This window comes from Macrotis lagotis, chromosome 6, assembly GCF_037893015.1.
Source record: "Macrotis lagotis isolate mMagLag1 chromosome 6, bilby.v1.9.chrom.fasta, whole genome shotgun sequence".
NCBI lineage: Eukaryota > Metazoa > Chordata > Mammalia > Peramelemorphia > Peramelidae > Macrotis > Macrotis lagotis.
This window is the reverse complement of record NC_133663.1, coordinates 106,738,147-106,764,535: the sequence shown is the minus strand read 5'-3', so window position 1 is coordinate 106,764,535 and position 26,389 is coordinate 106,738,147. Positions and strand designations below refer to the sequence as shown.

Below are 26,389 nucleotides of genomic sequence, written 5' to 3'. Positions count from 1 at the left end.
TTTATGGTCTTACTGCCCCCAAGTTCCCCAGTCTATCCTTGCTTCAAGGAAGTAAGGTAAGGACCAAGCTCTAAGCAATGGACTCATTTTTTTTAGTTGTTTTTTTTTTTTGCAAGGCAATGGGGTTAAGTGGCTTGCCCAAGGTGACACTGCTAGGCAATTATTAAGTGTCTGAGGGCAAATTTGAACTCAGGTCCCCCTGACTCCAGGGCCGGTGCTCTCTCCACTGTACCACCTAGCTGCCCCTTTTAACATTAAAAAAAAAATAGTTGAGTTCCAAATTCTGTTCTTCCCTCCAAGTCTTTTCACTATCCATTGGGAAGGCAGAAGTATCCTTTATACATGTGAAGACATGCAAAACATTTTCCCATATCAGCCATGTAGGAAAAAACCCCAAGAAAAATAATGAGAAAAAAATATGCTTCACTCTCTCTCTGAAGATGACCCCATTGCCTTGCCAAAATAGATAAATAGTTAAATAAATAGATAGAGAAATAAATAATTAAACAAATACACAAACATATAAATAAATATATAAATATGTAAGTATATAAACAAACAAATGAATGAATAAATGAATGAATAAATAAATAGATACATAAATGAATAAATAAATAAATAAATAGATGAACAAACGAATGAATGAATGAACGAATAAATAAATGAATAAAATGAATAAATAGATAAATAAATGAATAAGTAAATAAACAGATAAACGAATAAATAAATAAATAAATAGATGAACAAACAAATGAATGAATGAACGAATAAATAAATGAATAAATAGATAAATGAATGAATAAATAAACAGATAAATAAGGGAATAAATAAATAAATAAATAGATGAACAAACAAATGAATGAATGAACGAATAAATAAATCAATAAAATGAATAAATAAATAGATAAATAAATGAATAAATAAATAAATAGATAAAGAAATGAATAAATAAATAAATAAATAGATGAACAAATGAATGAATGAATGAATAAATAAATGAATAAAATGAATAAATAAATAGATGAATGAATGAATAAATAAATAAATAGATGAACAAATGAATGAATGAATAAATAAATGAATAAAATGAATAAATAAGTAGATAAATAAATGAATAAAGAAATAGATAAAGAAATGAATAAATAAATAAATAGATGAACAAACGAATGAATGAACGAATAAATAAATGAATAAAATGAATAAATAAATAGATGAATAAATGAATGAATAAATAAATAGATAAATAAATAAATGGATGAACAAACAAATGAATGAATGAACGAATAAATAAATGAATAAAATGAATAAATAAATAGATAAATAAATGAATAAGTAAATAAAGAAATGAATAAATAAATAAATAGATGAACAAATGAATGAATGAACGAATAAATAAATGAATGAATAAACAGATAAATAAATAAATAGATAAATAAATGAATGAATAAACAAACAATTCAATAACTAAATAATTAAATAATCAAACAAACAATTAATTCAATAACTAAATAAATAATCAAACAAACGAACAATTAATTAAATAACTAAATAATTAATCAATCAAACAAATAATTAAATAATTAAATAATCAAACAATTAATTAAATAATCAAACAAACAAATAACTAAATGAACAAACAATTAAATAACTAAATAATTAATCAGTCAAACAAACAAACAATTAAATAACTAAATAATTAAACAAACAAACAAACAAACAAACAAACAAATAAATAAAATGAGTCTGCTGCTCTTGCCTTCCTTCCTTGAAACAAGGCCTGACTGGGGGGCTTGGGGCAGTAAGACCAGAAATATGTAGGCTCTTTTCATCCCCAGTCCTTTGCAGTATGGGGGATCAGAGGAGGAACAGCTTTTTTTTTTCTTTTGGTTGATCTTTGGCATATTGAGGGGGTTAGAGCGTCCCACCGGGACCTGCAGTTTCTGAACAAACTCAAAGCTTGTAGAGATGTCAGGGTCAGGAGAAAATGAACTAGAACTACATTTCCCAGCAGCCATGGCGACACGGTGATGCGCGCGGCGGGGGGGATAAGCTCGGCGGGCCAGTGGGAAACAGAGCTGGCCAATAAGGCGCGACCACCGAGTCACCGCTCTCTCCCGGGAGAACTAGTACATAAAACACCCAAGTCCTCGGCTCCCGGTTTGACAACTCTGACCAATAAGCTAAGGCTCCGCGGAAAGAGGGCGGGCTTTCATGCTCACGTGTCACGTCCCGGGAGGCTGCGGATTGGCCGAGCCGGGGGCGGGGCGGCGGTGGCGGGAGTATTCGGACGACGGTTGGGTTTGGCCGCATCCGGGGCTTCCTGCGCCGCCGCCGCCGCCAGGGCTCGGGGAGGATGGAGAGGAGCCGGCCTCGGCGTCCCCACCAGCCGCACGGTCTGGCCGGGGCGCCGTCCTCGTCCTCCTCGTCGTCCTCCTCCTCCTCGTCCTCGTCCTCCTCCCGCGGTGGCCGGGGCGGCAGACCGCAGCGGCGGAAGGGCCTCGCCGCGGGCCACGCAGCGGCCGAGGAGCCGGGGGAGAAGAGAGCCAAGTTCGTAAGTACGCCCCGGCCGGCCTGGGCCGCCCCGCCATCCGCGCCCCGGCCCCACCTCACGGCCCGGGCAACGCCGCTGCTGACTTTTTCCCGAGTTTGACCAATTTTAATAAAATTCTGCCAAGTCGTCCCCCAGTGTCGGTTTCGGGCTGGTTAGAAAACGTGCATGATGGGAATGGATGTGCTTAATTTTAAAACTTGGCGGGGCCGCGGGTCTGGTAGTCACCCCTGAGGAATGTGTTTATAGTATAAGTCGGAAGAACAGGCAGAAGGAGTCATAGCTTTCGAGGCTTGGATTTTGTCTGTCATCTTTTCTTCTTTTTTAGATTTTTCAAGAAACAGGGTTAAGCGGCTTGCCCAAGGCCACGCAGCTAGGTCATTATTAAGTGTCTGAGGTCGGATTTGAACCCGGGTGCCACCTAGCCGCCCCCTTGTCCGTCTGTCATCTTTTTTGGTATTTCCAGCTTGGAAGTTATCTAGCCATTATTATTTTATCTTCTGCCAATCTCATATAGAGTCTCAGATTGTCTGTTTAGGATGAGTCCAACGTGGAAGTTGATTCTTGTTTTTGATCTGACACAGAACAATTCTATTGTGGTATGCTTTATGATGTCTGCGACAGATAAGTAGGCATTGCTGTGAATTGATGGAAAAACACGGGTAAAAGTGCCAAAACTATTAGTGTATCATTCGACGTCATTTTTGGTTAGCAGTAGCAAGGATTATATAAAACTATTTGGTTGGCAGTAACAGGAGTTGGAAATAACAAGGGCTACCTAAAACACTGATTAGCAATAACAGGGGTGGCATGCATATGATGACCAAAGTTGGAATATTTTCAAAAATAATCACAGATGAGGAATGTGGTGGGTTAAATGTCAGTTCCATTGCTGAATCATCATCTTCTTTCCAGCTAAGTGTGGGTATATACCCAGGGCTTTATCCTTGGCATTCCTCTCCTTTCATACTCTTAACAATAGCTAGCATTTATATGGGATTTTATAGATTGCAAAGCACTTTACAAATAGTTTTATTTGATTTTTCACAACAACCTTGGAAGGTAGGTGCTATTAATCCTATTTTTTTACCTTTTTTTTTAAGGTTTTTTTTGCAAGGCCAGTGCGGTTAAGTGGCTTGCCCAAGGCCACACAGCTAGGTAATTATTAATTGTCTGAGGTCACATTTGAACTCAGGTACTCCTGACTCCAGGGCCGATGCTCTATCCACTGCACCACCTAGCTGCCCCAATTCTATTTTACTTTTGAGAAAACTGGTGGGGATAGGGGTTAAATGACTTGCTCAATGGTAAGGGTATGAGGCTGGACCTGAACACTCAGGGCTTCAATAATTAATCTCTCTGTAGAATAGTGCTATGGACAGGGTCTGGACAGGCTCTAGACATCTGTGTTAATTAGAGGATAGTTTTCTATACACGCTACCATCATGCCTCTCATTCTGAAGATGATTGCTAAGTTCATCTTTCATTTCTCATTTGAAGTTCTGTCCTGAATTTGCAATCTCTACCTGGATGTGCAATTGAGATTTCAAACTCAAGACATTCAGAATGGAGCTTGTTACCTTTCTCTTGAATCCCATCCTTCTCACATTTCCTATTTTGGGGGGCTTCTACAACCTTCTTGTTTCACCTTTCATCTCCTATGTTTTCAACCTCTGAGTCATTCTCAATCATCTCTACATTCAATCAATTAATTGCTAAGTCTTTTCTTTTTTTTTTTTACACTAAGAAGCCATTCATTTTTATTGATATTTTTTGGGAGATAAAACAATATTTTACATATAAGTCGATGTATACAAACATTTTCATAAAATGACTTCTTTTCTTTCCTTTTAAAAAGTGCATTCCCATTTAGCAAACAAACAAAATTAAACATGATTTATTGTAAGCATATGAAAACTGGTACCAATACTTTCCTTCACCCTTATCCTTGGATATAATATACTATGACCTTTAACAGTGAAGTTTATCAGAAAGAAACATGTTAAGAAAAAGAAACCTGTTAACATTTAAGCTGATGTCAGAAGTGGTCTTACTTATGAGATGAAACTAGTTACTGAACTGTTATTTCAGAATATAGAAAAAGCTGGTATTTAAGTGTGTACTGAGAATTGACACCATATATACTACAGGAGAACCTGCAACTATAAAGGGACATGAGGCATTCTTACATCACCACTCTCAATGTAGAGAAGACCTTAATATCACTATACAAAGTACTGCTCTGAGAAAGCATCCTTTACATACTGAGTCTCAGAGTCTGGGAAAAGGAGGCAGGGGAGCTCTGAAGGTGTTGTAATGGTAGAATTTAGAATAATTCTGTTGACCACAAACTTTCTAATTTGATTAAAGAGACCCATAAGCTCACTTTGAGGTGGCCTGAGAACTTTCCCAACCACAGCAGACTTTAGAAGTCTTGGTAGAGATGTAACTATCAGTAGGAAAGAGAAAAAGAAGTGCTGAATCATGTCTACTACCTCTTAAGAAAACACTTTGAAAAAGCCACAGAAACTTAGGGCTATCATATCCTCCTTTGTAAGTCATACAATAACAAAAACTCCCTTAATTAAAGGGGGAGGGGAAGAATCTAATTTGGCATTGACAGATTTAGCTCCACACTGCCAAGAATAAGCACAAGAAATTAAAAAAACAGAATTTTATAGATCTAACAAATTTCTCTGACAATTAATACTCTGCTAAGTCTTTCTAATTCTGCCTCCACAACAATGTCTTGCTTGTATTTGTCCACATCCTTTCACTCTGGTTCCTAGCTAGTTTGAACCTTCTTCATTTTCTATTTGAATTGTTGCAGTGGACTGAGTGCTGGATCTGGAGTCTGGAAGACCTGAGTTCAAATGTACCTTCTGATACTTAATAACCTCTGTCTGTCTTAGTTCTCATTAGTTAAATGTGGATGATAAGGGTTGTTGTGAGAATCAAATGAGATAGCATTTGTAAAGTGCTTTGCAAATCTTAAAGCACCATATTAGCTAGGCTAACTGGCCTCTTAATTAGTCACCTTGTTCAAGGCTCCCCCTTCACCAATCTATCTTGATTGAAGAGCTTTTAGTGTCTTTAGTTGCTTTTAGAATAACACACATTTAGCTCTGTTTGGTATTTAAAGCCTTGTTGTACGGTTGATTTCATGTTACTCCTCCTCACTCTGTGTTCTAACCAAGGTGGTCCATGGACCTTTTCCCCTCTACATGATGCTCTTATCTTCCCTCTCTGGGCTTGAGGTGTTCTCACTTTTTGTCTTTTGAAATCTTGAGTCAAGAAAGGCTTATCTCAAGTACTCCCTCCTACCTAAGGCCTTTCATGATTCTCTCCAGTTTTGAGAGCTTTCTCCATTCCTTGAAATGACTTTGGCCTCTCCCTTGAATTTATTCCATTAAGTTAAACACCTTGATTGTTGCTACTATGTGCTTTGCACTTGAGATCCAAAGATAAGAATAAAAAATAATTGTCCTCCTAGTTTGCATTCTATTAAGGCAGGGGACAGTATATATTGGCAAGCTGTTGTGAATAGAGAGCACTCCAAAAGTCTTTGGGCAGTTTTGATCTTTAAGTTTGTATCTTTAGTTTGTGTGTGGGAAAGGAGGAAGGTCTTGGCAGTTGATGGGGTGTAGAGATTGAGGAACAGACACTCAAGGGGCCTTGGGCTACAAAGGTGACTGACTATCCAGCTGGGCTACCTTCCTTCTAAGTTGTGTCAACATCTATAGACATGTTTCCCATTCAGAATAGAGATAATTTTATTTTTTTTGTCTTTCTCTGTAGGACTTTACTGTGCTTGGCACACATTCTTGTGCTTCATACATTCTTGTCCAATTGTTTTGAAAGGATTTAATATGGACATAAGCTCTGAAAGGGTTTTCATTTTTTATTCTGGCCTTTGATGTTGGTTCTTTTAGTATCATTAGGATCATATTTTTTTCCCCCGAACTAATCATACAATGGTACAACAGGACTCAGATTGGCAAATGAAAGACTTTCCAATATGAGAAGAATTAGCCTCTAGAAATCATTTCTTTTCATCTATTGTAACAGAACCCCATTGCCACCTTCAGTTAGAGGTCATGAAGAAGGTGAAGAGATTTAAGGATTGAGGACAAAAGATTGAGGAAGAGAGATTATAGTCAGAGAGAAGCATTTCTTCTAGATTTTGAAGGTAAAAAAGTTCTGAGGAATGTTGAGATTTTAGGTATGCCCCAGGGCCAATCAATTTGGAATCAATTCTTCCTTTTAATTTCCTTATCCTCTTGGTGCTTTTGTTGATCCATCCCCAGGTAACCAGAATTCTAGGCTCAAACTGCTGAGCTGTCTAGAAGTATCCTGGTCCACAACAAGTATATGTTACTTAGCAGATAGCTTGGAAATGGAAAGAACTCTTGATTTAGAGTCTGTCAGATCTGAAAACAAATGACCAAAAGTCACAGAGGTTATGCAATGCTGTTAACTCTAAAATTATCAGAGGTCACTTAAGCTCTCACAACCACAGTTAATTCTGAAAATTATCAGAGCTCACACAATTCATTACAGCCACAGTTAACTCTAAGAAATAAAATAAAAGCAAAATTTAGAAATAGGACCAACAACGGTCATAAGCTTATCTTTATTGTTGGAGGAAGGGAAACCAGACATGTATGTGCCAGGGCCTCCCTAGGAGGAGTGTGTTGTAGTCCTCACAATGAGGGGTAGCAGCAACAATGAAACAAGTTTGATTCATAGCAGTTTCTTTACCAGAACAGGGATTCTTCAGGTATTTGTCTGAGCTCAAGTACCACCTGAAGCTGGTATGAAACAGTTTTGGGATTTTATTGGTTGAGTTCCTCCTGAGGGTGAATGCAGAGGATTGTTGTTAGGCCAGACTCAGGGCACAGCCCTGGACCTTAGCTCTGAAAAACAAGGAGCCTGCTAATAGTAAGGAAAGAAGGGTGATCTTGTCCTTGTCATAGGGATGGATCATCCTGATAAGTCAGAGGACCTGGACTTAATTCTTGGCTTTGTCACTTGTTATCTTTCTGACTTCGTGAAAACAAAGATACAAGATATAAGGTTATGTGATTTTATGATTTCAATTGTACCTAACTTCTTCACTCAAATCCTTTGAGTATTCTCTTGTCTCATTGTCATTTTCACCATACTAGTTATTACAGAATTCTGACACTCTTCAAACTCTCAGTTCTACTTGAGCTTTTGATGTCTTCTACTTTATTGAGATCATGCATATAACCCTTTCTAAAGGGTAGCTAAACTTTCTAAATATTAAAATCCAAAACTAGATATGGAGAAAAGTTTGGGGAGAGAAGGTGGAGAGCCCCTTTCAAAATTGGACTATCTAATCTTGTTGAGAATAGAGTTTTCATATTGTTCTGGAAGTTCAGGAAGAGCTTTAATGATTTAGGAAACCATTTGTCCATAAGAGAAAATCTGAGGGCCAATTTACAGCCCTCTCTCTTTATTTAAAAATTATTCTTGTGGTTTGATTGAATTTTGTTTTTTGCTCTGCAATTACTTCATTGCATTTGTGTTTTGTGGTTTATTCAACTGTTCCTCAGTGTTTGCTATTTCTATCTTTTTTCCTTATTATTGACTACTATTTACATAAAAAGTGCTATGATTATGTATTTAGGATCTGTCATTAATCTCTTTGGAATTTAATCCCAATGATGGGATTGAGGGATCAGAGGACCTGAGCAGTGAGGTGACTTTTTGAATTAATTCCAAACTGTTCCCCAGAATAGATGGGCAGATTTTCAGTGTGCCAATTTTCATCTTCAAAATTTTAAGAATTTTTTTCATTGTCTTTTTCAATTTGATAGATGTTACTTTTGAATTTTTTTTGAAGTTTTCATTCCTCTAATTAATATCATTTTTTAACCTCATTGTATAAGAGACAGACCTAACTAAATTGTTTCTCTGTTAGTTTAGGTGTTAGAATGAAATAAGACTTTACTAGGTCTTTCAGTGGTTAACAAAAATTCAATCATATTGCTTCTGACAATCTGGTCCAAAGGGCAGGACCTTTTTATGTCATTAAGAGACAAGGAAGCTTCATCAATCTGGCCAGAGGCCACCAGGAAGCTTCATCTAGGGATATGGGACTTAAGTCTTAGCCCAGGCCAAAGAATTGGACCGGCTTTTTAATTCTTATTTATTTATTTATTTATTTATTTATTAATTAATTATTTTTAATGGTTTTTGCAAGGTAAATGGGGTTAAGTGTCTTGCCCAAGGCCACACAGCTAGGTAATTATCAAGTGTCTGAGATTGGATATGAACCCAGGTACTCCTGACTCCAGGGCAGGTGCTTTATCCACTGCGCCACCTAGCTTCCCTGGACCAGCTTTTAAGGGAAAAGAGGTAGCATGGAGATGTGAATACTAGTGGATAGAGTTCTGATGACCACTTGCTGATGGATTTCACCTTCTTGACCACTTATCTTTTGTACTTTTAGCCCATTCCTAAAATTTGGAGAGTTGGAGTGCTGACATCCATTTATTTTGACATGAGTCCAAGATCTTGACTTAAGCCTGGAGTTACAAGCTCATAGATTTAAAGTTGGAAGGAGCCTCAGAAGCTTTCTTGTGTAGCCCCTTCATTATACAGATAAGAAAGCTGAGACCCAGGGAGGTCAGGTATAAATAGAGCCAAAACTCCTTCATGTAGACCAGATGCTGAGTGAACTAGTTGTGAAATTGGGGGATTGAAAATGGGTGTGCACGCTTGCGAGTGGTTTAAGAGTTTCTTGTTTCCTCTCTGTGAGGAGACTGAATTTGAAGATCTTTGGTACCCTTGAGAGTATCCCAGAGTTTAGTACTTAGTGGCCTTCAGCTTGGACACTGTTTTTAAATTTTTCAATTAGCTGTTCTAGCCTGGGTTGAACAACTGGTTCAACCTTTGGATATCATAGGAGAATGTTTTTAGGAAATCATTCACTCCAAATGACACCATGTACTTCAAATTGGTGAAGTCATAGTCAGAGAACCCATGGTCCAATTTCACTTTGATCCCTTCTTAATTTCTTATTTGTCTCCATAACCCCATTCTCTGCCTTTTCACTCTTTTGGCTTCTGATGAACAGAGAAGTCTCTGTCAGCCTCCAGGTTTATTGTACAATCAGCCTTATGCTGTGAAGGGATGAATTTTGGAGGGTGTGAAAAGATGATTCCATAGGAAGACTGTTGAAATACCCCGCTTTCTTAATATCTTGCTGTCTGATCTTGTTTTACCTATTGGACAACACAGCTCAGCTGTGCCATTAACTGACATTTGAACTGTAGTGATGATCTTTTAGATTCTTTCCAGTTTAGTAGTCCTTGAATCTTGTCTTTACCAATCCTCTGAGGCCTCTCCCTGGGATCAAATGATGAGATGAGCCTGCATCTTAGCACAGTTAATGTCTCAACCTGGAACCCTTGATTCTACCTTTTTTTTTCCTGCTTGCCTTCTCACTGAATCATTTAATGCCCTTTCCCCATTGACTTGAGTTTAGATCTGACTGCAGCCTTTAACTGATCATGTGACTCTAGGCTTCACGTAGCCTCTGTCTTAATTTTTCCTCATCTGTAAAATGGATTGTTATGAGGATCAAATGAGATAATATATATAAAATGTTTAGCACATTGCCTGGCAGATAGAGCTATTATTATTTGTATTATTATTTTACAGTCCCTTTCTCTTCTGATTTTTTTTCTCTTTAAATCCTCAGACCTTACGTAATATTTTGTTCACACATTTTTTTTTTTTTAGGTTTTTGCAAGGCAAATGGGGTTAAGTGGCTTGCCCAAGGCCACACAGCTAGGTAATTATTAAGTGTCTGAGACTGGATTTGAACCCAGGTACTCCTGACTCCAGGGCTGGTGCTTTATTCACTGTGCCACCTAGCCGCCCCTATTTATACATTTTTTGATATGACCTATTACTTTGCATTATCATTGAAACAGTGCATAAAATGTTTTACAAACCTTAAAGGGCAATATAAATGTGAACTATTAATAAAAATAATAACATTATGAATTAAGAACTTTCTCAGCTGCTTCCCCTTTCTCAGGAGCAGCTTAGGTGCCCCAGTGGATAGAGTGCTGGGCATGGAATCAGGATGATTTCTTTTTCTGAGTTTAAGTCTGACCTCAGACAATCCAATCTAGGTCTTTGCCATGAAAACCTCATGGACAGTCTGAAGAATCAGACAGACTGAACAATAACAATAACAAGTGTTACTTGTTTCATGGAAGTCTCTGATGTCCTGGAATACATTGTTGAAACAGAGGAGTAAGACAATTGGATGATGTCATAACTGCAAAAATAACATCTTATTGGGTAAAAAAGACCAACAGAATTATATTGTGAGTGCCTATGGAAGCATTTTTAGGAAGGGGATCCCAATGCTATTTCAGGAGCCTTAATGCTGAAAAACTGAATCTTGGAATGGAATTGATTCCATTCAGCAATACTCATTTGTTCTATTTTGTCATAGTCAGATTCATCCTGGACAGTAAACAGAAATACCTATTTATACCTTTTTTTCCAACATTAAAGGGGAATCTTGAACTGTCCCTAAATAGTATCAAACCTCAATATTCTCATATTATTGTGATGTGAGTAAAATTTGTTTAAGAAATTTTGAATGGGGTATAATAGGGGTAGAGAGGGAACAAATGAGATATATTCCAGGGTGCTAGGGAGAAGCTTTTTAATCACCGCCAAAATATTATGCTCCTTTCTTTTTTCTTTTTAATTTTTAAAATAATTTTACAATTGTCCTCCAATCTCACTTCCCTCCCCCACCTCCCAAAGAAGGCAGTCTGATATTGTTTCCATGCTATACATTGATCAAAATTGAATGTACTGAGAGAAAAATCATATCCTTAAGGAAAAAATAAAATATAAGAGATAACAAAATTACATAATAAGATAGCTTTTTTAAAAAAATTCTTTGCTTAAACTCCACAATTCTTTCTTTGGATATAGATGGTATTTTCCATCTGAGATACCCTAAAATTGTCCCTGATTGTTGCACTGATGAAATGAGCAAGACTATTAAGATTGATTATCAACTCCATGTTGTTATTATGGTGTTCAGTGTTCTTCTGGTTCTGCTCATCCCTATTGTTCTCCTTTCTAGGGAGGTTAGGTCTCTGAATCTGGGCACTAATGATTCTCATCCAATTCAGTTCCTCTAGTCAGTACACAATTTACTTGCTTGTTCACCCAGATTACTGTACTTAAAGTCATATGATAAATGGTAGTTTTCTGCTATTTTTTTTTATTGCATTATGGCTATAATTTGGGTTACTTATATGAGTGCTGGATTCAGCTCAAACTTAGGAGAACAGTTATTAAGTTTTCAGTATGGGCATTTCCACTGTGGAAACTGGCAAATCCTACAGATCAGGGCTTGATTTATTGTTTTGTTAGTTTATTTTTTTTTTTTTTGCAAGACAGTGGGGTTAAGTGGCTTGCCCAAGGCCACACAGCTAGGTAATTATTAAGTGTCCGAGGCCACATTTGAACTCAGGTACTCCTGACTCCAGGATTGGTGCTCTATCCATTGCACCACCTAGCCACCCCTAATTTTCTATTCTTAAGAAAATAATGGAGAAAATGTTTTTGTTGTTAATGAGTTATTTTCAAATATAAATGATACAATTTTGGGTTTTCTTGGAAGCAATACTAATCAGTTGGCCATTTCCTTCTCCAGCTCTTTTAACAGTATAGAAATGGAGGCAACCAGGGTCCCATAGTAACTGAACTATATTCCTGGCTCCAGTCCCATCACTATCCTCTGTGCTACCTAGCTGCCCAGAAAATGTTAATATAGTAGATCAAAAGTGTGACCTGAAATGATTCTAATCCAGGACATTTTCCACCTATATCAGTGGGGTAGGTTGTTTAGATTAAATTTCTCCCATTTGGAATTAACTGGAATGTCAAACATTCTAATGACTAATAGATTCTAACAATGAAGGTCTTCAACAAACTTCTGTTAGCCATTGTTGCTACATTCAGAGATGCCTGAAGTCTTTAGTGCTCTTTTTGCCTATGTCATTTAAAAATCCACAAAGAATCTACCTCTTCCACTTCACTTTGAATTGATCTGTCATGCTTACTAAAGGCAGGAACTCATCAAAGCTCTCCCCCAAATATCACTTAATACCATTGAATAATGACTAAATAATTCTAGATAACCTCATCTATCCATGGTCTTTTATTATTTCATTGCTATTGATTGTAGAAATGTTAGTTATAGCAATTCTGAGGTACTACCTTATATCTGTTCCATTGGCTAACAGTACAAAAAGGGAAATAATGATTCTGAATAGAAGCGATTTTTTGGGTTATTAGTGTGGTGTGTGGTTTAACTTTCTCAGAAATGGATGAAGCCTGGAGCTCAACAGTGATGATGAGGCAGAAAAACAGGTCTCCTCGTATGCTCTGTTTCTGTGTGTGTGTTCTACAGGTGGTTTGTCTTAGATTAGAGGTAGTTATAGTTGTGTAAATTAGAAATCTTCAAATAACTATAATAAAATGAATAATATAGTTGTATGAAAAGAGACACACAGAGACAGAGACAGAAAGCATGACAGAGACACTGACCAGAAAAAAAATGATCATCTACAGTTAAAGGATTTAAGGCTGCCAGAATGCCAGCTGCCAAAGCTCATTGAAATGATGGTGAAGAGATAATTGGCAGGGTCTGAGGAGGAAGAATTCCCTTGAGGAAAGTTATTATAGTTCACTGATCCAAGACAGGAAATGGGAAACTGTCAGTCAGAAGTTCACAAGTAACTTAATCTCAGGACTGGGTAGAAAGTAGATAAGTTTATAGCAATAGTCTAAAACCTAGGGAGTCAGTCCACAGATGCTATTATACATAGGGGATACACAAACAAAACAGAAAAATTATTCCCCCATCAAGAACTTTTTTTTAAATATGATCACAGGTAGTTATTTATATACATAAGGTAACCAATAAGAATTGATCATGTTTTTGTTTGCCCTTCCTGATGTCTTGTCTTGTATGTAAATTGGATTTAAGCGAGGCAGAATTGCACAGAGTCATCAACCTCATTCTCTTCCGCAGTTATTGAAATCCAGTGGCTAAATGAAAGTCAGACTTTCTGGCCTGTTGATGACTTGAGATGTAGTGGATTACCTTAGTGACTTTGACTGACCAAACACAGGACCTACTTCAGCCACCTTCAAGGTCATTGGAACTCAATATTCTCATCTGCCCATTCTGTGGGATAGGGGTGGAGCCTTCATATGCTTGGGGTAGACATTCTCTTAACTCATCAGTGGATTTGAGGCCTATTTTGTAACCCTCAACCTGTTTTAGCCTCTGCCAAGTTGGTTTACCCCAGGATATGATACAGCTTCTTGAAATCACATGTGAGAGTTTGTGAGACTGGTTGGAATTAAAGGTGGGCTCCACAGGTGCTGGTCCTCTATTAATACCCCATTCACATGCAAATATGTATGTGATACATATATATTTAAAGATAACTTTAAGTTTCCTTTAATCTGTCTTACATTTGGTCATCTGGAGCTGCCTCTAAGCATTTTCATAGATTCCGAATGAAGTTGTTACACTTGTGAGGAAACTGAAACACTGGGCTTTGATATTTTGTCATGGGAGGTTATTATAGTGATACATTTTTCAGTGAATCTATGATCTCCATAGGTTATCCTGTGTGTCACCATTCAGGATGTAATAGACCTTCCAGGTTTTTTTTTTTTAAACACTTCTTTCCCTTGTCCCACTTTTATTTGTTTGTGGAAGGTTTGTTAATTTATAGTTGATGATTTGGCCTTTAGAAGAAATAATCATTTCATCAAGCCAGACAATGGAGTAAGTTTCCTAAGGGTAGGAGTTCACTTGATTTTATCTTATTGTCTTCACAAAGTGCCCTCACAAAGATTAATACTTAAGAAAAGTTTGGATTGAGTTAGCATTGATTTTTTTTTAATTTTTTTTATTTATTTAAGGCAATGGGGTTAAGTGACTTGCCTAAGTCTGAAGTTAGATCTGAACTCAGGTCCTCCTACTCCAAGGCAGGTGCTCTATCCACTGCACCACCTAGTTGCCCTGGAGTTAGCATAGATTTTAAACAATTTTTCCAAGACTGTCATTTTCAACTTTTTGGATCCTAAATTTGGGTGATATTTCTGGTTTTCTGATAAGAATTTTAGGTTTTGTACCTTTGAGATTCTCATTGGAATTCTATGAAGGGTAGTAGAAAGCCTAGTAGATGTTACTGAAACCAGTTAAGATGTTCTTCATCCCAGACTTAGACCTGGAATTGCTTTAGCTATTTCCTTGATTTGCCACAGAAACACAAATCAATTTTTATGATTTTTAGTCTGAGAAGAAAGAATATTGAATGGTCTATTTTGCTTGTCTGGTACAATGAAAGCAGTTTTAACTGACATTTATGTAATCCTTTTTGACTTACAAAGTCCTTATTGGTTATCTTCTTTGATATTCATAATTACCCTGTGAAATTGGTAGTATAAATATATCTATTTTATAGATAAAAAAAGTGAGGCTTAGATTAAGTGCTTATCTAGCCTCTCAAGCCTATGGTTTTTGGATTCTAAATTCAATGTGCTTTTCATTACTCCAACAAAGTATATTTGTAATAGCTGTAGTTCTATTCTCTTCCACAAATATCTTTGTAGCTTTGAGGCTTTAGGACTGGCCTCAGACATTTATTAGTTGTGTGATTCTGGGCAAGTCACTTCACCTGCTTGTCTCTTTTCCTCAATGGGGTCAAAAAAGAAGTTGGACTGAACTGAAAATAACAGAGCCTATGGGTAAAAACGAGTACGGGGCTCCTTGATTTGAAACTAACTTAATTACTTGAAGCAACCTATATAGATACTTTCAATTTTGGTTCCAGAAAACAGAGGTACATCCTTGTGACACTCTACATTTCCATTCGATTACTGTGGGAATTGCTTCTGAAGAGAATTTCTTCAGTTATCTTTGTTCAGTTTATAGAATGTTGAAATTCTTATGCTTTTGTTGTTGTTGACTTGAATAACTTTGCTTTATGGAATAACTTTATTGCAGCATCCTAGAATCTTTATTGTCTTAAATGAATTTTGTTTTTTATATGTAACATACATTTTTAAATACATGTATAGTGTTTGCATTACAGTAATTATCTCTAACTCTTATTTTCCAAACTACAAAAAAAGATTGGTTACAGAATTATCTGCTGCAGTCTTCCTTGTTGATTTCCAAAACTGATTTGACTTTTAGATCTATAAAATATAGATTAAACATAACCTTTTAACTTCACGGGATATTGAGGATCAAAGTATGAACTAGTCTTTGAATAGCATCTCCAAAGGTGCCTTTCTCTGTTATTAATAATAAGTCACCGAAACATCTTAAGCCAAAGGGCTTAATTTTCTCAAATTGCATATTGTGTGGATGTTATTAATGGTGAAGTTTAGATGAGTTGAATTACTGGGATCATAACATCGAAATACCAGTTAATGACCAATTATATTATTTGGGAACACTTGGTGTAGTTCTTGTTCTTTAAAAGACATATTGAAATCTTTCCTGATTTCTCTAATAGTCATTTTTTAAAAATCTTGTTCTTATTTCTTTTGAGGTGCTTAATAGGTTCTCAAATATTCCATAAATATTGACTTTCCTTTGCAGTAAACTTTCTTTAATTTGACCTAATTATGGAATTGGTAGACAGTCTTAAGTTTTTATGGGGCAGCTAGTAGATAGAGAACTAGCTTTGAGGTCAGTTGTGACCTGACAAAATACTAATTGTGGCTCTGGAAAAGTCACTTAACTCTGTTTGCCTTGGTTCTTCATCTGTAAAATGGGCTGGAGTAGGAAATGGTAAATCATTATAGTATCCTTGCCAAGAAATCCCTAAATGGGACCATAAAAAGTCAGAATTGACTGAAACAACACAGCCACTAAATTTTAAAGTATTTTTAAGTGCATTCAATTTTGTTACTTTATGCTTCAGTAACTTGGACTAATTTCCTTAAAGCTTAATGATCAGAAGAGTGATTTGTAATTATTGTATCAAATGTTTGTATGTTAACATGTTTCTAAAGGGCTTTAAAATTGTTCAGTTATTCTCTATAGCTTCCTGTTTACCTTATTTCCTTCTCAAAGTAAAAAGCAAATTTCTTTTTAGATTCCACTTAGGGTTCTTTATACCAATGCTTTTCTAGTCCTATATTTATCCCTATTGTAATGAATTTTAAAATATGGTTTTTCCTGTGATAAGAAATGTTACAAATGTTTTGACACATATGGGGCCTTCTCCTTTCTTTGGTTTGTGGACCTAAGAGTGATGTCATAGGATAAGCATAGTTTAGTAATTTTTTTGGACATTGTTTTCAGAATGTCTGGGTCACCTTACAATTCCACTAATAGGGCATTAGTGTCTTTAGACAAGTTTCTTAGACTATAAGACACAGAGAAGGTGCTGAACTGCAATGGAAGATTGAGTTTGCTCATTTATGAGTTCCCTTTAATCAGTGAAATCACTGGTGCAAATGTGGGCCAAATCTCAGGGCTTTTTGGTTCAAGGTCCTGGATTGTCTCCATTGGGGTGGGAGAGATCATGGTGATTTGATTTGACTAATCTGTGCTATTTCTTATTTCTTATGCCTTAGTGCTTCAGCTCAGATAGCTTGATTATCTATCCAGGAAGTGTCAATTGGTTGGGGTGGCTGGCCTCTCTATGTTAGATACCTCTAGATTTTGTGTGGAACTGTTGTACAAACAGAACCAGTAAGCCTGGTGGAATGACGCAGGAAAGACAGGATCTTTGGTGGGACCACTGTTAATATTTCTGATATTGGAAGGAATCTTAGAAGACATCTTAAAGATAGTTAATTAGCAAATTTAACATTGTCTCTATAATTAAACTTTTTTAAAAACCAAAATGGACCGAATTAAAGACAAAATAACAAAATTCATTATTATTGAAAAAATTGATAATGGAATAATTTAAAATGAAAACTATCATGTAAATCTGAAATTCTTTGCAACTCTAGCTCTATGATCCTATGATAAAATACTGGGCATTCAAAAACCATTACTTTCTTTTCTTGCCTTTTTGAAGGAATTTTTTTCCAACTGATCAAGACAAATTATCTTTCCATTTGTATTTCATATACATGTATATAATAATGACATATATATGTACATGATATTACTTTCCCCTTGATGAAAATTACACCTTTGGTTATTTAAGTTGCTTCATGTACATATTATAAGTACTTAGTAGGAAAGAGACATGACTTTAAAAAACTCAGATATACTTGATTTAGAGAGAGATAGTATATGGACACACACACACACACACACACACACACACACACACACACCCCAAAATACAAAATTATTTGCTGAAAATTTAGATAATATTGGCACATATTTTAGTTTAAATCTAATGTAGCCCAGTTCTGGTTTTTCTTGGCTGTCATTATGGCAGGCCACACTACTTTGATTCTTGTACTTCTAATTGGTTTTTGACCCTGACTCATGGTCTTGGTGCTGATTTGGGTTTTAATATTTATTTATTTATTCATCCTGTTAGATAAGATGACCAATTCAAAGTTTCTCAGACTTTTGGTTTCAGGTCTCCTCCATATTCTTTTTTTTTTTTTCCTAGGCAATGGGGTTCCGTGACTTGCCCAAGGTCATATAGTTAGTTCATTATTAAGTGTCTGAGGTTACATTTGAACTCAGTTCCACCTCACTCCGGGCCAAAACTAAATCCACTGTACCACCTAGCTGCCCCTTCTCCTTTATATTCTTAAAAGTGATTGAAAATCGCTCTGACCTACCCTCTAAGAGCATTTATTTGTATGGGTTATATCTATTGATATTTGCCATATAAGAAAATAAAATGTATTATTACAAAAAATAGCTTTGACCTTGAGGACTCTTGAAAAGGTCTTGGGGACCTTAAGAGAACCCAGATAGCACCTTGAGAACCACTGCTCTAATCCATTATTAGGGATTTTTTTTTAAGTTTTTGCAAGGCAATGTGGTTAAGTAGCTTGCCCAAGGTCACACAGCTAGGTAATTATTAAGTGTCTGAGGTTGGATTTGAACTCAGGTACTCCTGACTCCAGGGCCGGTGTTCTATCCAATGTACCACCTAGCCTCTCCAAGGGAATTTTTAATTTAAAATATATTTAATAATTACAGAGTTGTTTTCCTCTTTTTTTAAGAGCAAACAAAGGTAGAAGTAGAAAAAAAGAGTGGCTATTAGAAACCTTGGCTAGACAATTAATGGGATTGGTCTTAACTAATTTGTGGATATTATTTAATGTTCTCAAACTTGATTCTTTGGAATCTGAGGTCTCATAAATAGAACAAGAGGTTCTCTGATAGATATATGCACTCAGAAATCTTCCTGTTTTGTTATGTGTCTACTGTAAACACTATATACACAGCCACGTGGAGCCATTCAGCCAAATGAAAAATGTGAACAAGAAGTTTGTTTAGACTTAGTCATTGATTACAACATAATAATATATGTTGTAGCTTGTTGGACTGCCTTGGAAGAGTGTTTATAAAATGACTGGTTTCTACTTAATGTAGAAACCTGCTAACCCCCCCCCAAAAGAACAAAAACAAAAATCAAAACAAACCTCTAAATAATATTTTTGCAGGGTAATTAGGATAATTGGGCAAAACTAGAACATTTGAACAGTCAAAATTAAATAGTCAAGATACAGGATGAAACAAAACTTTTTTTCCCCTTTAATTTTATATCATTAAGTTCTAGATTCTCTCCTTCTCCTATCCTTCTCCCATTCATTGAGAGGGTGAGAAATACAAAATTCATTAGAATATTAAGTTAAGAAAAACATTTCAAATTAATCAAATGGGGGGGGGGAGAAGGAACAAGGATAAAAAAAAGGCCTAAGTCCATAAATTCTTTATCTGGGATTGAATGGCATTTTTCCTCTTGAGTCCTTTGGAATTGTGGTGCAGGAAAACAAAATTTGAGTGTCAAATTCCAGCTACAGTGGAAATGTAAATCTGATGATAATTGTATTCAATTTCTGGGTTTGATTTTGCTGACTTTGAAGTGCAGTTATCTTACTAAGTTTTTAAAAACTGCCCCATGATCCTGGTAGAATTTCAAAGACATTTGCAAGTAAAATGTAATCTATTGAGGAAAACTCTAGTAATTTAAAGAAGGACAGAGGTACTAGGTAATTTGATGAATCAATTTTGAAGAAAGGTTATACAGTTCATTCCAAATTTTATCTAAATTATGCTGTGGAATGTATGTGGATTACTAGTCTTTAAATATTAGTTCTAATGTTTGGATGAGAGTCAATGTGCGAATGTGTTTGGAAGTCTAGTCTTGGGTCTTCAACTTTAACTACTACAATATGATCCTGGGCAAATCACTTAACCCTTCCTTCCTGCTCTCAATATGAATTAGACAAGTTGCAAATCTACATCTGTGTAGGAAATTTCTAACTCATGAACAAATGAAACATAATTGTAAAGTGAGTCAGGTTAACTGACTACATTATCTGATGTTGAATAATACCTGGATTGACAGTCTTTTCATTTCTGAGTCAATTTTGTTTGAAAAAATTAAGTCAAGAATGTAAGAGTCAGTGCTAAGCAAGGGGCTTAAAGAGACTAAAATATTGATATAGATTGCTAACATTATTGATACAGAGAACCATGGGCATAGGGAATATTGAAATTAATTGGAAAGAAAATTTTATAAATTGTCACCTTCCCTTTAACACTGTTAAAACACTGTCTTTGACCTCCAGTCTCACCTTGGCCACATTCTCATTGGTAAGGCAAACTAGGTTATGCAGGTGCTGAAACAACATCCTAGACCACCCAGATCAGGAATCCAAGACCCTCTAACCCTCCCCAGAAGGCAGACTCATCAATTGGGTACTTGGGCAACTCGCAAATTACCATCCTTCCCATGGACCCTGAGGGGATTTAAGGAGATTTAGGGCTCTTTCTTTTTCCGGATTTCCTAACCTGGCAGCTGGTCTGCCAAGATTAATTAGCAATCCACTTGGCTTTTCTTTAATTTCTTCTTAACTTCTATGTCACTTCCTTTTGTGTTGTAATTTCTTTTTAATCGCTGTTTTCTTTTTACACCTGCATTCCTGGATCAAGTAGTAACATTTCCATTTGAGAGTGTCTTCAGAGTTCGTTATAGAATTATTTCAGCAAACATACTTATAGTGGAAATTGCCACCTCATATGCATTTGGACAAAAATACTCTATTTTTAAATGCCTGTTTGGAAGTTTATTTCTTCTAGTTTCCAGTTATGTCCCTTCATCTTTTGTCTTCTTGAACTAAATTTCTGAGTAAAAATGACTCTCCTGTCAATAGTAGGGTTCTTTTCTGAAGGTAGTAAAGGTGTTAAGCATTTAAGCTTGTATGAAAGCTCTAAGGATTTAATAAACTCATTTCATAATCATAGACACATAGTCTTAAAAATACCACATATTATATATATATATATATATATATATATATATATATATATGCTTTTGTTTTACAAGTTGGTAAAGTCTCAGTTATCTTAGAAAAAGTGGTAAGTGGAAGACTTAAATCAGTAGAAAAGTGATAGCTCATAAGGAAGATCTTTAGAGTTGAGGACTAGGTATTTATTTCTTATTTCTTTACGCAGATATTAGGTAGCAGTGTTATATGTGCTAGAAATATTCATTCCAAAGCCATTATACTAAAACTCATTATTTTTAAAACCTGCCTTTTTTTGTTCTGAACTTGACAAACACAAATTTAAAAAATTTAGGTATAAAGAACAGAAAGTTTTGTATGTGAAATTGTGAACCTTAAAAAAATGCTTTATTGATTTTTCATTGATCTTTCCAGTTCCTCCTTGGTGCTTTCCCTCCCAGAAATTATTGTATCATAGTTGTTTTTGTCCATTGTCATCTCCCCACCTCAGACTGAAAACTGAACTCCAACCCAATATTTAAGGAGGGAGCCCAGGTCTGCCAGGTCCAATGCATTCTTCTGGCCTTCTTCTTGACTTTCCTCACCTTTCTTATTTTCTTTTGTGTATTGTCTTCCCTCTTTAGATTGTAACCTTCTTAAGGGCAGAACTTGTTTGTTTTTTTGTTTTTCTTTGAATCCCTGCACAGTGCTTGGCGAATAGTGTCTAGCATGTAGAAGGCCATTAATAAATGTTTATTGACTGGTTTTGTATCCTGGCACATAGTGGGGGCTTGATAAATATTCAGTGAGTTGACTTGTAACAAAATTAAGTTTCTAATGACAGTTAGTGGCAGGAAGAAGCTCAGAATCCCAGGGTTGGAAAAGACCCTGGAGAATGTTTAGCCTAATTATTCCAGAACAGTAATCCTCATACAGCATACTTGCCTTTTTAACATCTAGTCTTTCAGTTCTACAGACATTAAGTGCCTACTCAAGAATGCAAGGCAGTGAGGTTGCAAGTGCAAAAATATAAACCCTAAATTCCCTGTATAATGCTTTAAGGTTTGCAAAAGTGTTTTTCTAGTTTTTATTCCATTTGATCCCAAATTAACTATTCTTTCTAATTACCAATTGTTCTTTAATTGTCAAACCTAATGACTTTTTCTCAGTCCTCATTCTTCTTGCCCTTATCTGGGTATTCAGCACTGTGGACTACCCTGCCTTCTGCATCACCATTTCCTTCCCAAGATTTCATGGCATTGTTCATTTATAACACTGATTTGACCCTTCCTGTCTCCTTTGTTGGATATATTTTTTAACTTTTTTTTGCAAGGCAATAGGATTAAGTGACTTGCCCAAGGTCACACAACTCAGTGTCTGAGGCTGGATTTGAACCCACATCCTCCTGACTACAGGGCTGGTGCACTACCCACTGGCCACCTAGCTGCCTCCTTTATTGGATCTTAAACATGTGCCTTTGTGAATGAACCCCTAAGGTTGTGCCCTGGTCCCTGTGCTTCTGTTAGGGCAGATCTTAATACAGTAAATATCCCTATGAAGCAAGGGACACATATGTTTTGGTTTCCTAGGACATGTAAAAGTTATGTTTGCACTGTCTTGTAGTCTGTTAAATGGGTAATAATAATAGTACTGTCTAAAAATGTATATACCTGAGTTAAAAACACGTTATTGTTAAAAATGATAACCATCATCAGAATGAGTTATAATATTTTTGTTGCTGGAGAATTTTGCCTCATTGATGACTGCTGATTGGCTGGGTCAGTGGAAAGGTCAGCATACAGAACATCTCTGTCAATTAAGTTTGCCATCTTCTGTGGGCATGGTTCATGGTGTCCCAAAATAATTTCAACAATAACATCAAAAATTGCAATCTCCATTTGTATAATAATAATAATAGTAGTGAAAAAGTTTGAAATCCTGCAAGAATTACCAAAGCATTACACAGTGACATGATGTGAACATATGGAAAAGTAGTTCTAAGAGTCTTGCTCAATGCAGGGTTGCCACAGACCTTCTATTTGTAAAAAATGCAGTATCTGTGAAGCTCAGGAAAGCATAATAAAATGAAGTATGTTTGTCTGTACTTGTTTATTACTGAGGGTGTGTATCAATATTTATATGATCATATTCCTCTCAAGGCTAATTTATGAGTGAAAATGGTTCTGGGATATGAAAACTCCTTGGGAAGACTCAGCAAATATTTATTAAGTGCCTACTGTGTTCCAGATACTGTGTTAATCCCTGGGGAGACAATTTCAGCTGCCTTATAGCTCCCTGAAAATTCTTCTTTAGAATTGTATTGTGGTGACTTCTATTTTAGTTCCATTACCTAGTTCTGGCTGAACATTGTTCTGTTATAGGTTGTATTGAGTTTGCTTTGAGTTATTTGCTTTCAAAGAATAGGATAGATTTTTTTTTTCATAGTCCAGGCTTCATTGCATGAACATTAGCTTGTTTGTGTTGGATGTGAATTGGAATGTGGAGAGCTGGGCAGAACAGGTTTTCTAAGTGAGAGCTTTCTATATTTTGGCCATTGGGGTATTTCTGAATATGGAGATTTCCTGTTTTGTCTTTTTCTTGCTAAAGAAAATTTTAATTGCTAAAGATCTGAAATATTTTTTGCTATTTTGTGAAGACACCCACTTACCATTTTGATCATGTGATCCAAATAGCTCAGATTTCTAAAACTGAGCATGACAGTATGTCAATATGACAATCTATTTTACAAATAAGGAATTTGAGGCTAGGGGAGTATAACTGACTTAGCAAAGTATTCTTACTGTAAGTCCCATATTTCCTTCATCACAGGTAGGATGTATTGCTGTAATGGAAGTTGTAGACTTTGGGTCAGGAGAGACCTGAGTTTAAATCCATCTCTCATGATTAGTATTTGTTTGGCCTCTCCAAGTCTTGTTTCCTCATCTGTAAAATGCTGGTAATAGGGGCGGCTAGGTGGCGTAGTGGATAAAGCACCGGCCTTGGAGTCAGGAGTACCTGGGTTCAAATCTGGTCTCAGACACTTAATAATTACCTAGCTGTGTGGCCTTGGGCAAGCCACTTAACCCCATTTGCCTTGCCAAAAACCTAAAAAAAAAAGGTTGGTAATAATGGAAATCCAGTTAAATAATGTAAGTAAATAGCTTTTGAAAATGCTAAAGACTCAGAAATATTGTTAATGCTAGATTTCTGTAAAGCATTTAACCCTATCCTTTTTACCCTTAAACTCCTTAAAGAGGATGTTCTCTTCACTTAACCCCTTACAATATTGCTTGACCTCATCATTTCAATGAAACTGCTCTCTACAAAGCTACCAATGATCTCTCTTTAAAATAGTAGTATTTTATTATTTCTCATTATATATTAAGATAGTTTTCAATATTTCCCTCCCCCCCAAGACAACAAGCAACCAATGATCTTTAATCACCAAATCCAATGATCTTTTCTCATTCTCCTCTACTATGCAGCTTTTAACATTGTTGATCATCCTCTTCTCCTTGATACTTTTTTCCCCTCTGGCTTTCAGGAGGTCACTTTCTCCTCAGTATCTTATACATCCCATGTCTAATCTGTTGGGAACTTATTAATTTAATTTTTGCAACATCTCATGAATATGTCCTCCTTTCCCTTGTGACCTTGTCACCACTCTGGTACAGGCCTTCATCAACAATTGCCCAGTGCTACTGCTTGCCTCAAGTCTCTTCCCTTTCAGTCCATCCTCTGTTTAGCCACAAAATTGATTTTCCTAAAGTGCACCATCTCTTTACTCGGTAACCTCCAGTAACTCCCTGTCACCTCCAGGATCAAATAGAAAATCCTCTGTCATTCAAAGCCCTTCATAACTTAGTCTTCTCCTACCTTTCCAGTATTCTTGTACCTTACTCTTTATATCTTTTTTTTTTTTTTTGCAAGGCAATGGGGTTAAGTGGCTTGCCCAAGGCCACACAGCTAGGTAATTATTAAGTGTCTGAGGCCAGATTTGAACTCAGATACTTCTGACTCCAGGGCTGGTGCTCTATCCACTGCTCCACCTAGTCACCTCCATATACTTTTTGATATGATGACATATCTTGTTCCATGAAGAAGACACTCATCTTTTGACTCCAGATGTTTTCTCATGCTGTCTTTTGACTGGAATTCTCTCCTTCAAATACAAACTAAAATTTCATCTGCAAGTCTCTTCTTAATTTTAGTACCAGTTTATGTTGTATAAAGCTTGTTTGGACACATTTGTTTGCTTGTTGTCTCTCCCTTTAGATTATAAAGTCTTTCAGGTCAGGTACTGTCCTCTCCTCCTTCTTCCCTCCACCCCCCACCCCCACCCTATAATCCCCAGTGCTTAGTATAGTGACTTGTAGTTGCTTGTAGAGTTGTTCAATTGTGTCTGACTCTTTGTGAACTCAATTTGGGGTTTTCGTGGCACAGATGTTTTGCTATTTCCTTCTCCAACTACAAATGAAGACCTGAGGCAAACAGAAGTGACTTGCCTAGGCCACTCAACTAGCAATTGTCTGATTTGTATTTACGAAGATAACTGCTTTCTAACTTTGGCACTGGCATTATCCATTACCTAGCTGCCCTATAGAGGTTTTTTTTTTTTAGTTTTTTTTTGCAAGGCAATGGGGTTAAGTGGCTTGCCCAAGGCCACAACGCTAGGTAATTATTAAGTGTCTGCCTATAGAGGTTTAATAAATGTTTATTAACATACCCCTCCCCCTTCTGCTTAGGAATTGAATGCTTTATTGGGTGTACTGATGATGCACCTGGAATTCATAGAATTTTTAGAGCTGGAAATGACCTTGGAGATTTTGATTAAGCCATGCTTTGACAAAAAAAGATCAAAAATATTTATGTCAGTATTCTCCGAAGTGAGGACCTACTCAACCCCCATGGGGTGTATGATAACAATCAAAGGTTAGGAAGTTTAGTCTCATGGGACTTCTCTATTGGGGCTTGAATCTAATAAAATCACACCTACTCTTGTTCCTCCTTGCACCTGGTCTCTGTACCTTCTCTCTGCTTCAGAAACTCGCAGTTTGCCCTTTTTGAGCCAGGATATGACCCTTCAGGGCAGTTATCCCCTAATTACTCCCTGGGCACATATATCAATGGCTCTGGTTATGCCATTGGGAACCTCACCTTCCCTCAGCCCCCCAAAAGTATATTTACTCTGTTTTCTGTATTACCTGGTGACTGACAGTTGCCTTTCTAAGGATGTTTTGTGGCAGTGACCCAAAAGTAATAACTCCACCCCCCCCCCCACCTTTTTCTTTTAGGGTGGGACAATGTGAGTCTCCCAAGAATATGAAAATGAATAGATTGTAGTCAGATCTTATT

General features: G+C 36.5%; 1 protein-coding gene across 4 annotated transcripts in view; it reads left to right on the top strand.

Annotated features, from left to right (window-relative positions):
* Nucleotides 1-2,316: 2,316 nt before the first annotated feature.
* DIAPH3 (diaphanous related formin 3) overlaps nt 2,317-26,389 on the top strand; it is a 543,832-nt gene continuing 519,759 nt past the window's right edge. For 3 of the 4 annotated variants that reach the window (XM_074191774.1, XM_074191778.1, XM_074191784.1), the window contains exon 1: nt 2,317-2,551. In XM_074191774.1, the coding sequence (XP_074047875.1) occupies nt 2,354-2,551 (198 nt within the window). In that variant the 5' untranslated portion in view covers nt 2,317-2,353. The remainder of the gene's footprint in view (nt 2,552-26,389) is intronic. The other variant, XM_074191775.1, reaches the window with a different exon arrangement.